Raw genomic sequence first — 13,209 nt, 5'->3', positions numbered from 1 at the left:
TCATACCTATTCACAATACGTTAACACTTCTCGTAATCTACAGCAACAATTACCAAAATAAATTAATTGAGTTTGTCTTTTTTGCTGGCCGGCAGCTTATTGGAGGCAGAAAAACTGCTAATCAACAACTTGTAGAATACAACTAATACAAAACTTAAAGTCACGAGAGATCCGGCGGAAAGTATGAAAACAATGTCCATATCTTGAAGCTGATACCACGGCTCGTCGGCCGTAGTGGACTGCAGATACGGAGCTCCTTTATGACGTATCACATGCTCTGTCCACCAAATCGCGTTCTCCATCGAATCGTAAGGTTTGTCTTTGATCAAATTTCGCAAGTCCATCATGCGTTTCTTGTAGCTGAAAATACAGAGTTTTCAAATTTCCACTACAGACTTAGTTGCAAAAGCAGTTTCAACTATTACGCAATTGGAGATGTGTTACCTTGTGTCAGAAACAACAGTGTTTATTGCTTCAAGCAACTCGTCTCTTTTGACAGTAAGAATTTCCAACTTTATCCCAACACCAAGAGACGCCATTTTGCCAGTGTTTACGTCCTGGTCGGCAAATACTGGAAGCCCAATTACAGGTACGCCATGAGATACTGCCTCCTCCGTGCTTTGCAGTCCTCCGTGGTATATGAAAAGTTTCAGGTTCGGGTGTGCTGAACGGGCAGAGTAACCATGCAGATATTTAAACTGAACGACAGGACCGTGTCTGTTTTATTAGTCTACCATGACTGATGTGTAGTTACCTAGGATGGCCTGCTGTGGAGTCCACTTCATAATTAGGACGTTGGGTGGTTGATTCGGAAGAAGCTCATCCTCAAATTTCCAAATAACAGTGTATGGTAGTTTCGCAAAGGCAGCGATGAATTCTGCTCGCCTTTCATCACTCAACATCGCACTTTTCACTTTTGACCCGAGACTCATGTAAATGAAGCCTTGCGTCGAATCATCCAAAATCTTTTGAAGATCCTGTGTGTGCAGAAGTGTGAATTCAGCATCTTTTCCATTATATCTAATAACACCGAGATTATTCAGTGAACGGAATATCTCAACAATACCTTTGACATAGGCTTCATTTTCTTTGCAATGTGAAATCCACCGAAGTCTATCATTTTCGGCACATTTGGTCTAAGGTACGCGATCGGCGCTTGCTGGTTGACCAAGACCAAGCTGATGTTCTTCTCGATTTCGCTGATATCAGGAATGTCGTTTCCAAAATATTTACTCGCAATAGCCCGCTGCACTGGCATGTAAGTACGACTGTAGTCGTACAGATATTTCCATGTCCATGCAAAGTTCTTTATTCTTTGCCAAAGTGTCAATTTACCGGTAAATTTTTGTTCCGGATCCCAATTTGACGGATGAGAAGGCATAATAGGATTGCCAATCGCGTACTGAACGTTGAAATTTAGACCCATAGACGACACTCCTTCAAAGAATATTGGAGAAAATTCAATTCAATACAACATATTTATAATCCTCGTCAAACGGTTGCAAGTACAGTAATCTTTACAATCTTCATTACTTGGAACGCCAAGTTTATGTATCCCAAACCTTCATGAGAATTAGTTGGCATAAACTTTTCGTTTGGCAAAAAAATCACTTACCGATAATCGGAGCCTGAAATCGCGTAGCGAGAGGATAAAGGGAGGGATGATAAAACATCTCAACAAGCAACAAGTCAAACTTTTCGCCACTGTCCGGCGCGTAAAGCTTTTTCAGTTCAGGATGGCTGAGGATCCCTTCGCATTGTGCGTGAAACTGCTCCGAGAAGGACTCGAACGTGCTAGAAGTCACTTTTTTTTCTCGATTCACAATCCAATTCACATCCTCGAAATTGCCATAGAGAAAGTTTACATCTATCTCAGTGTAATTAGCCAGATTTGGATTGTTGACAGGATCTGTGGTCACAACAACGAGCTCATGACCCCGTTCCCTTAACGCTAGGGTCAACCCACGAAATACTGATTGATGGCTCATGGAAGGTATTGGAAATACTCCGAGTATCCTCGAAGCACATCCATAGTGCCAGAAACCGATCAGCACGATCAGTGTAGCTGACACAAAACGCCCAAACATTTTTGTCCGATGCCAAATCCCGCTGGTCCTGAATAAGTGTCTGTCCTCTGAAAGTCGAAAGCCAACTGTTATGCTGTGATAAATTTTTTAACACGATGGCCCGCATCGGTTATTCCGTAATGGTATGTGAGTAGTGTTATATAATGTGATTCGAAGATGCTATCGAGTCTCGTTGTATTTACCATGGTACAGTGTAGATAATGGCGAAAAGTTTCTTAATCGTGTTGGATATTCTGATGTTGCCGCCCCTAGTAGCTAGTAGTGTAAACGCATATGTGTGGTGTGGCAAATCACATCAGATAAGAGTTTTTCTGTGAGTAGTTCATTACAACGGTACTGATGATCTTGAAAAACTTCCAGTCAAGTCGAGCCAAATGACAAATGGCTTTGAATAATCATTGCTGTTTCGTAACTTTAAAATTAACCATGTAGTGTAATTTTAGACCTTCATTCTTTTTAATATTTTTGTTGAGATATGAATATCACAATATAATTTCCTAGCTTATCTCATATTGATATAATCAATAATTTGTCGTGCTGATTATTTTAATCACTGAATGAAGCTAATTAAAAATTATATAATTCTCAATAAATCCACACGCATCCCGGATGTTTTCTCCAAATCTCAATTACGTCAATGGTACGGCACCCAAGATAGCATGGAAGTTGCCTAACAATGACAATTTAATGCCTCAAATTAATGAAACAAAACCAGTTTCAGCAGGTACAAAAGCATTTACCCACAAGCTATACGTTTTCGAAATGAGAGCTTTCGTGGCCAACCGTCTGCACTTGTTTAGTGTTTGAGTAGATAAAAAATTTCGTTGGAAATAACTTTGATCGGTTAATCATCATCATCAATCCGACACTTCATTCTGCCTCTTCCAAATTTATTAAGATTGCAATAATATACGGGTCAATCCACCAATTTTCAACTAATGATCTGGACGTCAAAAAATTGATTTTTCTGAAAAATTTTTCTCCTTTAGTGTGTACTAAGGTTAGAAACTTCACTAAGTTTTAACGATCTAGGACTTACATCGTCCGGAGGTATTCCTAATTCATCATTGGTCCGTTTCGATGGGTCAGGATACTCGAACTCCCCCTCGATAAGCAAAAGCAATAAAAGTGAGTATTAAGTATGAAGTTGAAATTTGAATCCCAGCCAACTAAATTTACCATGGCATAGAAGTATAAGAAGTGGGAAAATCGATCGAGAAACATTCGATGAATTTGTGTTATTCAATATATGATGAGTTGATATTTTTGAATTCCGAATTAATTAATTAATTCCTAAATTATGCGGGAAAGGAATAGAGTAGAAAATTATTCCCACGCGTGGATTTGCTGCCTGAGCGAAGCGAAAAGCAGAAAACGGAAGAAGTATATAATGGGATCATGTGCTACTTTTCTTCCGCTTATCAGGTCATAAAAGTGAACATTATAGTTGAGTCAGGGATAATAGTACATTGTGCATCAAGTGCAGAATGTAGGTTTTTCCTCACAAGTGCGGAGCTTGCTGCAGGGGCCGGAAGGGGGGACGAGGCCGTCCACCCTAGGGAAGAAAAACTTTTCACTCTAGAAAAGCAAAACTTCACATTGCTCCTTCGCTGCAGAAAGGAAAATCAGCCTTTCTGTGGACACATCAAATAACCTTCCTTTCCTATGCACATGCGTTTCTATAATAAGCTTTTCCACAGAACAACACAAAATTTTTATCGTGGTGATTTACCAAAGTGATTGAAGTGAGTCAAAGGAATAACTCGAATCTGGAATAAGGAGGATGGATCCATACATGATTAACCCCGTGTATATTTAATATTTTGCTATTTCGCAGAATATTGAAATACCGTCTTTATTCATCTGCAATAATCACGAGGTCACGTCAATTTAGTTTAACCTTCTGGCTTCCTGAATGATTGATTGCACGAATACTATAAAGTAGCACCTTGTAGGATACAATTAATGTCAAACATGAAGCTGAGAGAGATACGGCGGAAATTATGAAAATAATGTCCATATTTTGATGCTGATACCACGGCTCGTTGACCGTAGTGGACTGCAGATACGGAGCTCCTTTATGACGTATCACATGCTCTGTCCACCAAATCGCGTTCTCCATCGAATCGTAAGGCTTGTCATTGAGCAAATTTTGCAAATCCAACATGCGTTTCTTGTAGCTAAAAATGCAGAGCGTTAAAAATTTCTGATACAGACTCAATTGCAAAAGTAGTTTCAACTACTTGTTACCTTGTGTCAGAGACAATTGAGTGTATCGCTTCAAGCAACTCGTCTCTTTTGACGGTAAGAATTTCTAACTTTTTACCAACACCAAGAGACGCCAGTTTGCTAACGTGTACGTCCTGGTCGTAAAGCACTGGAAACCCAATTACAGGTACGCCGTGAGATACTGCCTCCTCCGTGCTTTGCAGTCCTCCTTGGTATATGAAAACTTTCAGGTTCGGGTGTGCTGAAAAGACACGAGTATCCAGATATTAAACTGAACTACCAGACCGTACCTGCTTTATCAATCAAGCATAATTGATATGTCGGTACCTAGGATGGACTGTTGTGGAGCCCACTTCATTATAAGGACATTGTCTGGTTGATTTGGAAGAAATTCATCCTCAAATTTCCAAATAACAGTGTATGGTAATTTCGAAAAGGCAGCGATGAATTCTTCCCGCGTTTCATTAGGCAACATCACACTTTTCACATTTGATCCGAGGCTCATGTAAATGAAGCCTTGCGTTGAATCGTCCAAAATCTTTTGAAGACCCTGTGTGTGCAGAAGTGTGAATTCAGCATCCGTTCTATTAGATTTAATAACATCGAGATTATCGAGTGATCGGAATATCTCAACAGTACCTTTGACAGTGGCTTGATTTTTTTGGTGACGTGAAATCCACCGAAGTCTATCATTTTCGGGACATTTGGTCTAAGGTACGAAATCGGCGCTTGCTGGTTGACAAAAACCAAACTGACGTTCCGCTCGATATCGCTGATATCAGGAACATCGTTTCCAAAATATTTTCTCGCCATCGCCTGCTGCGCTGGCAGGTAACGGGTCCTGTATATGTACAAATATTTCCATGTACGTATGAAGTTCTTCATTCTTTGCCAAAGTGTCAATTCACCAAAGATTTGTTCGTCTGTATCCCAATTTGATGGATGAGACGGCATAATAGGATTGCCGATCACGTACTGGATGTTGAAACTTAGACCCAAAGACGCCATTCCTTCAAAGAATATTGTAGACAATTTAAATTTCCACAGTATATTTATAATCCCTGTTAAGCGGTTGCAAATACCGTAATCTTTACAAATGTTGTAACTTGGAACGCCAATTTCATGTATCGTGAGGTTTGCGCCGACTATATTCGTAGACAGTCACTAATGATCTATGAAAATTTAATAAGCTTTCGTTTAGCAAAAATATCACTCACCGATGACTGGAACGTCAAATCGCGTAGCGAGAGGCATAAGAGATGGATAAAAAAGCATCTCAATCAGCAACAAGTCAAACTTCTCGCCACTGTCCGGCGTGTACAGCTTTCTCAATTCAGGATGACCGAGGATGTTGTCGTATTGTGACTCAAACTTCAACATATAGCTATCGAATACTTCAGACCACGTTTCTTTCTCTCGACTCGCAATCAAATTCGCATCCTTGGTGAAAACATCGTAGAGAGCATGCAGATCTATCTCTTTGTAATTGGTCAGATTTGGATCATTGACAGGATCTGTGGTCACAATAACGAGCTCATGACCCCGTTCCCTCAATGCTAGGGTCAGTCCACGAAATACTACTTGATGACTGAAGGAGGGTGTTGGAAATACACCAAGTATCCTCGAAGCACATCCGTAATGGAAAATATCTACGAGTAAGATTACCACGAACAATACCAAATACCGTGACATTTTCGTGTACTCTCAATCCCGCTGATGCACAAAGTCTGCCATTAAAGTGTGAAGTGTAAAGTGTGAAATAGAAGTGTTCAAATTTGTACAAGAGGCACGGTTACACAACTGGTGTCAACTTTTGCGCAGCTGGCAATATTACGCCTTATGTCAAGAACAACTATGCGTAATATTTCTAATATCCTGTTGTCGGAATGAATGTTAAACTTCTTCCCAACACCCAGACTGGCCATCTTGCTGGCGTTTACGTCCTGGTCCGCAAACACTGGTAAATCAGATCACAGGAATACCATGAAAAACTGCTTCCCCTGTGCTTCAAAGTCCTCCTGGGTACATGAAAACTTTTAGGTTCCGATTCGTTGAACAGACAAATAACTAAATAATACTTAAGGTTCCAGACCTTATTTGTTTCTTGGTTTTGTCACGATTAGTAGGTAGTTATCCAGAATCGACCGCTTTGGATTCTATTTCATATTTACGATGTTTGCTGGTTTATTTGCAAGAAGATCGTTCTTCAATTTCCATCTAACAGTGAGTGGCAGTTTAGAAAAGGCAGCGATGAATTCTTCTCCTGTTTCATTAGTCAACGTTTTATTCTTTAAATTGGTCTGAAGGCTTATTTAAACGAAACCTTGCCTCAAAGCATCCAAAATCTTTTGCAGCTCCTGCGTGGAATAAAAAAGAATCTATTATCTATTCCATTTGATCTTACAACAGCGAGATTATTCGGTGATCAGAATATCTCAAAATACCTTTGCCGAGAGGTAGTACACATTCAGAGTACATTACAGACGATTTGGATAGGAACAGTGATCCGAACAAATGAGCTAACTCGCAAAGTCGACATTATGACGAGACTTCTGTCAACTTTATTCATATTCGGTAGGTAGTAATAATCGAGAAGTGTTTTTACAGACAAGAAATCACTCACCCACGACAAGAAAGGCAAGAAAGCAGGACAAAAGGTAGCCGTTCACTGATGGCAGATAGAAAATATAAACAGCGAACACTGATCGTGAATCTGCACAGTTTCATTTTGGGGTCAGCAGGCGATTTGTGAAAACGTGACATATTTTGCCATTTATTTAGACGTATCACTAATTACCAAAGCTGACAATACTAATGAAACTGTTGCGTTATATCGCTGCCAAATTATCTACTGTTGAATAAATATAACTAAGTACTGTGTTGATACAACTTCAACCTCTTCTTTTTGTTAATTATTATGCTCAATTTTATGAACGAAGAATATCAGTAATATTGAAGAATTACGATAAGTTTAATATCGAAAGTATCCCAAGATATTATTTTCGGATCCTTTGGATCCGATCTCGTTACTGCTCTCAACTCGACGAATGGAGCACGGAGTAAGCAATGACGTAAGAAATGTTTATCATTGAATGTATAAATGGTTCATTGGAATAGTGAGGAATGTAAATGTGTGGTTGAACGAAGTGGATTCTGGAATAGGTAAAGTGAATGCGTTTAATGTTGGAATTAAAGTATATTTGATGAAAGATGTATTAGAAGTTAATCGGTTGGAGACAAAAGTGCGGATGTCGGAGAAGTCGGAAAAATGCAAGAAGGAAGGGTACACAAGTAGCTGAGTAAGAGTCATGGCAAATGGCGTAAGCTCTCGAGAGTAGCTAGCTTGAGACTGGATGAAAACGGGAGGACAGAACAGACTGTAAGGTTACTGCAAGGAATGTGGAAAGTCAGCAAGTAGAAGTAATAGATAACGAATGATTGGAGAAGATGGGAAATACGTGTGACTGGCAGGCCAGATGTAACAACAATATGTCTATAATTTGTAAAAAATTTTATAAACACAATAATCACACTTTTGGGGGATAGATTATTACGTGAAGCATCACGTTTCTGTCTGTTATCCATGTGGTATAATGTCGACGTTCAAGTTGCCTGACTGTGAAGCAAGGCATCACGGTACTGGTTGTATCCCGTTCAGATGTGTCGTGCAAATGGATCTGTGATATTGATTGCGAACACAACTGCGTGAAAATAGATATGATTTGTTGAACCTGAGGCACTGTGTCGTCATATATATCGAGAGGTCCAGGCCTTACGTTTCGAATAACAAATTGACGGTTAAAAATAAGATAAAGAATTTATAATTTATACACGTGTCATACATATTCACAATACGTTAATACTTCTCGTAATCTACAGCAACAATTACCAAAATAAATTAATTGAGTTTGTCTTTTTTGCTGGCCGGCAGCTTATTGAAGGCACGAATACTGCAAATCAACAACTTGAAGAATACAACTAATGTAAAACTTAAAGCTACGAGAAATCCGGCGGAAATTATGAAAATAATGTCCATATCTTGACGCTGATACCACGGCTCGTCGGCCGTAGTGGACTGCAGATACGGAGCTCCTTTATGACGTATCACATGCTCTGTCCACCAAATCGCGTTCTCCATCGCATCGTAAGGCTTGTCTTTGAGCAAATTTCGCAAGTCCAACATGCGTTTCTTGTAACTGAAAATGCAGAGCGTTCAAAATTTATGATACAGACTCAATTGCAAAAGTAGTTTCAACTATTACGCAATTGGCGATGTGTTACCTTGTGTCAGAGACAACTGAGTGTATCGCTCCAAGCAACTCGTCTCTTTTTACGGTAAGAATTTCTAACTTTTTACCAACACCAAGAGACGCCAGTTTGCTAACGTGTACGTCCTGGTCGGCAAGCACTGGAAACCCAATTACAGGTACGCCGTGAGATACTGCCTCCTCCGTGCTTTGCAGTCCTCCTTGGTATATGAAAACTTTCAGGTTCGGGTGTGCTGAAAAAACACGAGTATCCAGATATTAAACTGAACTACCAGACCGTACCTGCTTTATCAATCAACCATAATTGATATGTCGGTACCTAGGATGGACTGCTGTGGAGCCCACTTCATTATAAGGACATTGTCTGGTTGATTTGGAAGAAATTCATCCTCAAATTTCCAAATAACAGTGTATGGTAATTTCGAAAAGGCAGCGATGAATTCTTCCCGCGTTTCATTAGGCAACATCACACTTTTCACATTTGATCCGAGGCTCATGTAAATGAAGCCTTGCGTTGAATCGTCCAAAATCTTTTGAAGATCCTGTGTGTGCAGAAGTGTGAATTCAGCATCCGTTCTATTAGATTTAATAACATCGAGATTATCGAGTGATCGGAATATCTCAACAGTACCTTTGAGAGTGGCTTGATTTTTTTGGTGACGTGAAATCCACCGAAGTCTATCATTTTCGGGACATTTGGTCTAAGGTACGTAATCGGCGATTGCTGGTTGACAAAAACCAAACTGACGTTCCGCTCGATATCGCTGATATCAGGAATGTCGTTTCCAAAATATTTTCTCGCCATCGCCTGCTGCGCTGGCAGGTAACGGGTCCTGTATTTGTACAAATATTTCCATGTACGTATGAAGTTCTTCATTCTTTGCCAAAGTGTCAATTCACCAAAGACTTTGTCGTCTGTATCCCAATTTGATGGATGAGACGGCATAATAGGATTGCCGATCACGTACTGGATGTTGAAACTTAGACCCAAAGACGCCATTCCTTCAAAGAATATTGTAGACAATTTAAATTTCCACAGTATATTTATAATCCCTGTTAAGCGGTTGCAAATACAGTAATCTTGACAAATGTTATAACTTGGAACGCCAATTTCACGTATCGTGAGGTTTGCGCCGACTATATTCGTAGACAGTCACTAATGATCTATGAAAATTTAATAAGCTTTCGTTTAGCAAAAATATCACTCACCGATGACTGGAACGTCAAATCGCGTAGCGAGAGGCATAAGAGATGGATAAAAAAGCATCTCAATCAGCAACAAGTCAAACTTCTCGCCACTGTCCGGCGCGTACAGCTTTCTCAATTCAGGATGACCGAGGATGTCATCGCATTCTGACTCTAACTTCAACATGTAGGTATCGAATACTTCAGACCACGTTTCTTTCTCTCGACTCGCAATCCAATCCACATCCTTGGTGAAAACATCGTAGAGAGCATGCAGGTCTATCTCCTTGTAATTGGTCAGATTTGGATTGTTCACAGGATCTGTTGTCAAAATAACGAGCTCATGGCCCCGTTCCCTCAACGCTAGGGTGAGTCCACGAAATACTACTTGATGACTGATGGAGGGTGTTGGAAATATACCAAGTATCCTCGAAGCACATCCATAGTGCCAGAATCCAGCCACCAGAATTAGTGTAGCTGGAAGAAAATGCCGTGACATCCTGGTCCGATGCAAGTTCCGCGAGTCTGTTTACTGTGCTCTCAAACTTCGCAGTTAACTATTATATCGAGAGTGACCTAGTTACACGGCCCAATGGTATCCGTTTTTTAGTCTCGAACCCATGAGAGGACAGCATGAAATGGCTAATCTGTCGTAATATGTGTCCATGTATAATTAACAAGCAGATTAGTGACAGACGCTGTATTAACTGTATCGAAGTTTAGATAACCGAGAAAAAGCGCTCATCCGTAAGATGTTCAAACGTTGCTTCATGCCCATGACGAGCGCGTATGACTAGTCTGTGGTGAATCACGTGAGGTGAGATTAGTTGAATGATCCGTGACTCGGAAATACACGTTTTTCTCCACTCACTCGCCCCTTGAAAGCCGTGATCGTGTCGTGTCTCAGGACAATTACACAATACGTCTAGTTACCCCCACTTGAGGTATAGTGTTAACCCCTTTAGTATCTACCCTGTACATGTACGATGCTCATCACCAGAAGGCTGACACCGCAAAACCCGTTTTATTAGGTTCGCCATTTGAATGAAGTAAGAAGAGAGCATTAATAAACTGCACACAGATTTCAGTGAAACACGCCAGATGCAATTTCACTATTCATCGACGGTATGAAAATAATGCAATTCATCCTCTACAGTCAGCAAATCAGAAGTGAGGACCTTGTATTTTATCAGGTCATTAATGCAATGTGCCAGATATTTATATCGGCTTTTGTATAATAGCTAAAATTTCGTATTCATATATAATTAATAATTATAAATAATCATGTAATGCTGAGTGCCGAGTCTTTTTGTAAAAAAAATTTGATACAAGAGTACACGACTCCCCAGTTTCTTCCAGTTCTGATAATATGGTAACCGCAACGCCTCCAAAAGTAGACAGATGAGTTACGTTATCCATATCTCTGGAAAGAATCATTTAAAATCAAGAAAATTAGTAGCGTTAGATTCAGTATAATACTGGGTTTGCTCCGAACTACAATTAATAATTTTGGAACATAATTTACAAAAAAAAGACGGACTTTGTGTAGAAAAAAAAAGGGCATCTTTTTGGTGCTTTTGCTATAAAAAATATAATAAAAATGAAAATTTTGAAATGAATGTAGTTCGGAGCGAACCCACTATTACACTCAATCTAACGCCACTAAATTTTTTTATTTGAGATGATTCGTTCCAGAGATATAGATAACGTAACTCATCTGTCTATTTTTGGAGGCGTTGCGGTTACCTGTAATTATGATGTACAGGAAATGTTAAAAATGAATGTACTTCGGGAGTCTATTTAAGCCCAACCATTTTCTGGTTAGATAAAAATTCTTAAAAATAGTGTTTTGTTTTTTCAAGCGTACCAAGTAGACTAATCCCTTAAAGAAGATAAATGGCAGATCCTACGCCGAATCGGGTGCTTTTTTGTAAACACTATTTATTGTATAATAAAGCAGTTTCATTCCTCATATGAGACTTTGATAAATTTATTACCGTTAATTGCAAACATGGCAAATTACTGCATGACTTCCGCGAGTCTATATACCTAACTTGAGAAGGTTCTCGTTCCATTTACACGACACGTGATAACATTGGTCATATAAAATCCGCTCGTGCCTCGCATCGCCTAACGCAAATGGGACGTATATATATATATTATAAACAACGCTCACTGATTTCGAGAATGACACTGTAGAAATAAGCGTAATTTCTTAAATCTGAGTAAATATCATTTCATTTATTTTATCACGAGGTCGAGACTTAATTAACGTAAACTTATCTTTTGCTACATTACCAGACGTTTCACTGATTACTAAAATTCATCGCAATAACTTCTCGATGTTACATCATCACTGGGAAATGATCCAAACTTGTATGAAACAATGCAATTGCAATATGCTTTGAATTTTTATTTCACTTCAAATAAGCCTCGTACGTACCTCTAACTGACATATTTGACACTGTATAATATTCATTTTGTTTTGCTTTCTTTTTCTTTTTTCTTTTTTTTCACCTTCCTGCACGTAACTTTCAATACATATCGCGAATTACACTGATACTCATTATTGCACAGTAACGATCCGAGGAATAAAATATACATGCAAATGAATTGCATTTTATAAATATTATCATTTATTATTTTCTTTTTTTTTTTCTATTTTTTTCTCTTTATTCTTCCATCACCGTCATCGCCATTGAGATTATTATTATCATCATTAATATTATCATTATTATTATTATATTATTATTATTGTTGATGTAGTTTTTGTTGTTGTTGTTGTTAATAGTAATTTTCTTCTTCAACATTAATCCTATATCCAATCAAGATATGTATGTACACAATGCGTACCATATAAGTTATACATGCATATCTTACACAACATTGCTTATACAACATTATTTCAGTAATTTTCTCATAACATTCCTTTGAAGATGGTAAATATAGTCCAAGAGCACGTAAAAGACGTACATAATATTACTTTGATAAGCCGCGGTAAAAAATATTTCGTGACTCATTGTGACCGGATTCGAGGTATTAACAATTTGGTAAATTGATCAGGAATTTCACTGTCAGGTGTAAAACGGAAAATTGACTTGCCGAATTGCCAAAAATTGGCAAGACAAGTGTGCTCTGATTTTGCACACCGTTGGTATTGAATTGCCGATGCGTTATATTCGGCTGGTCATGGAAAAGCCGCCAGCCTCTGTATCTATAATAATTAGCTCCCATTTCCCTCCGAAATAATGCAACCGCGTGAGGATTGATTGAAAACCAAAAGATTGGCATGTTAATTAGCGAATCAGTACAGAGAATATTTGATATTGAATATAACAGTGCTGGACAATTCAACTGCAGGTTCAACCAGCCTAGACTTGTTAAAATAGTCGACGTGTGATTTTAACAGGATAACCGATTGGGGCAGCCTGTTTCAATGA

At 38.9% G+C, this 13,209-nt stretch overlaps 3 protein-coding genes across 3 annotated transcripts; all 3 read right to left on the bottom strand.

The window, feature by feature from the left end:
• Nucleotides 1-62: 62 nt before the first annotated feature.
• LOC124406554 (UDP-glycosyltransferase UGT5-like) lies at nt 63-2,087 on the bottom strand. Its single transcript, XM_046881992.1, has 5 exons — nt 1,616-2,087; nt 1,067-1,437; nt 755-977; nt 445-664; nt 63-360 (listed from the first exon to the last, which is right to left on the bottom strand). The coding sequence occupies exons 1-5, from the start codon at nt 2,085-2,087 to the stop codon at nt 63-65; spliced, it is 1,584 nt and encodes a 527-aa protein (XP_046737948.1).
• A 1,885-nt stretch (nt 2,088-3,972) lies between these two features.
• LOC124406542 (UDP-glycosyltransferase UGT5-like) lies at nt 3,973-6,008 on the bottom strand. Its single transcript, XM_046881981.1, has 5 exons — nt 5,534-6,008; nt 4,956-5,326; nt 4,644-4,866; nt 4,338-4,557; nt 3,973-4,267 (listed from the first exon to the last, which is right to left on the bottom strand). Exons 1-5 carry the CDS (start codon nt 6,006-6,008, stop codon nt 3,973-3,975), a joined length of 1,584 nt encoding a protein of 527 aa, XP_046737937.1.
• Nucleotides 6,009-8,165: 2,157 nt separating this feature from the next.
• LOC124406520 (UDP-glycosyltransferase UGT5-like) lies at nt 8,166-10,324 on the bottom strand. Its single transcript, XM_046881960.1, has 5 exons — nt 9,794-10,324; nt 9,216-9,586; nt 8,904-9,126; nt 8,598-8,817; nt 8,166-8,512 (listed from the first exon to the last, which is right to left on the bottom strand). Exons 1-5 carry the CDS (start codon nt 10,266-10,268, stop codon nt 8,215-8,217), a joined length of 1,587 nt encoding a protein of 528 aa, XP_046737916.1. The 5' UTR covers nt 10,269-10,324; the 3' UTR covers nt 8,166-8,214.
• Nucleotides 10,325-13,209: the final 2,885 nt, after the last annotated feature.

This window comes from Diprion similis, chromosome 1 (assembly GCF_021155765.1).
Source record: "Diprion similis isolate iyDipSimi1 chromosome 1, iyDipSimi1.1, whole genome shotgun sequence".
NCBI lineage: Eukaryota > Metazoa > Arthropoda > Insecta > Hymenoptera > Diprionidae > Diprion > Diprion similis.
The sequence above is the reverse complement of the archived record's forward strand: the minus strand, read 5'-3'. Positions and strand labels throughout refer to the sequence as shown.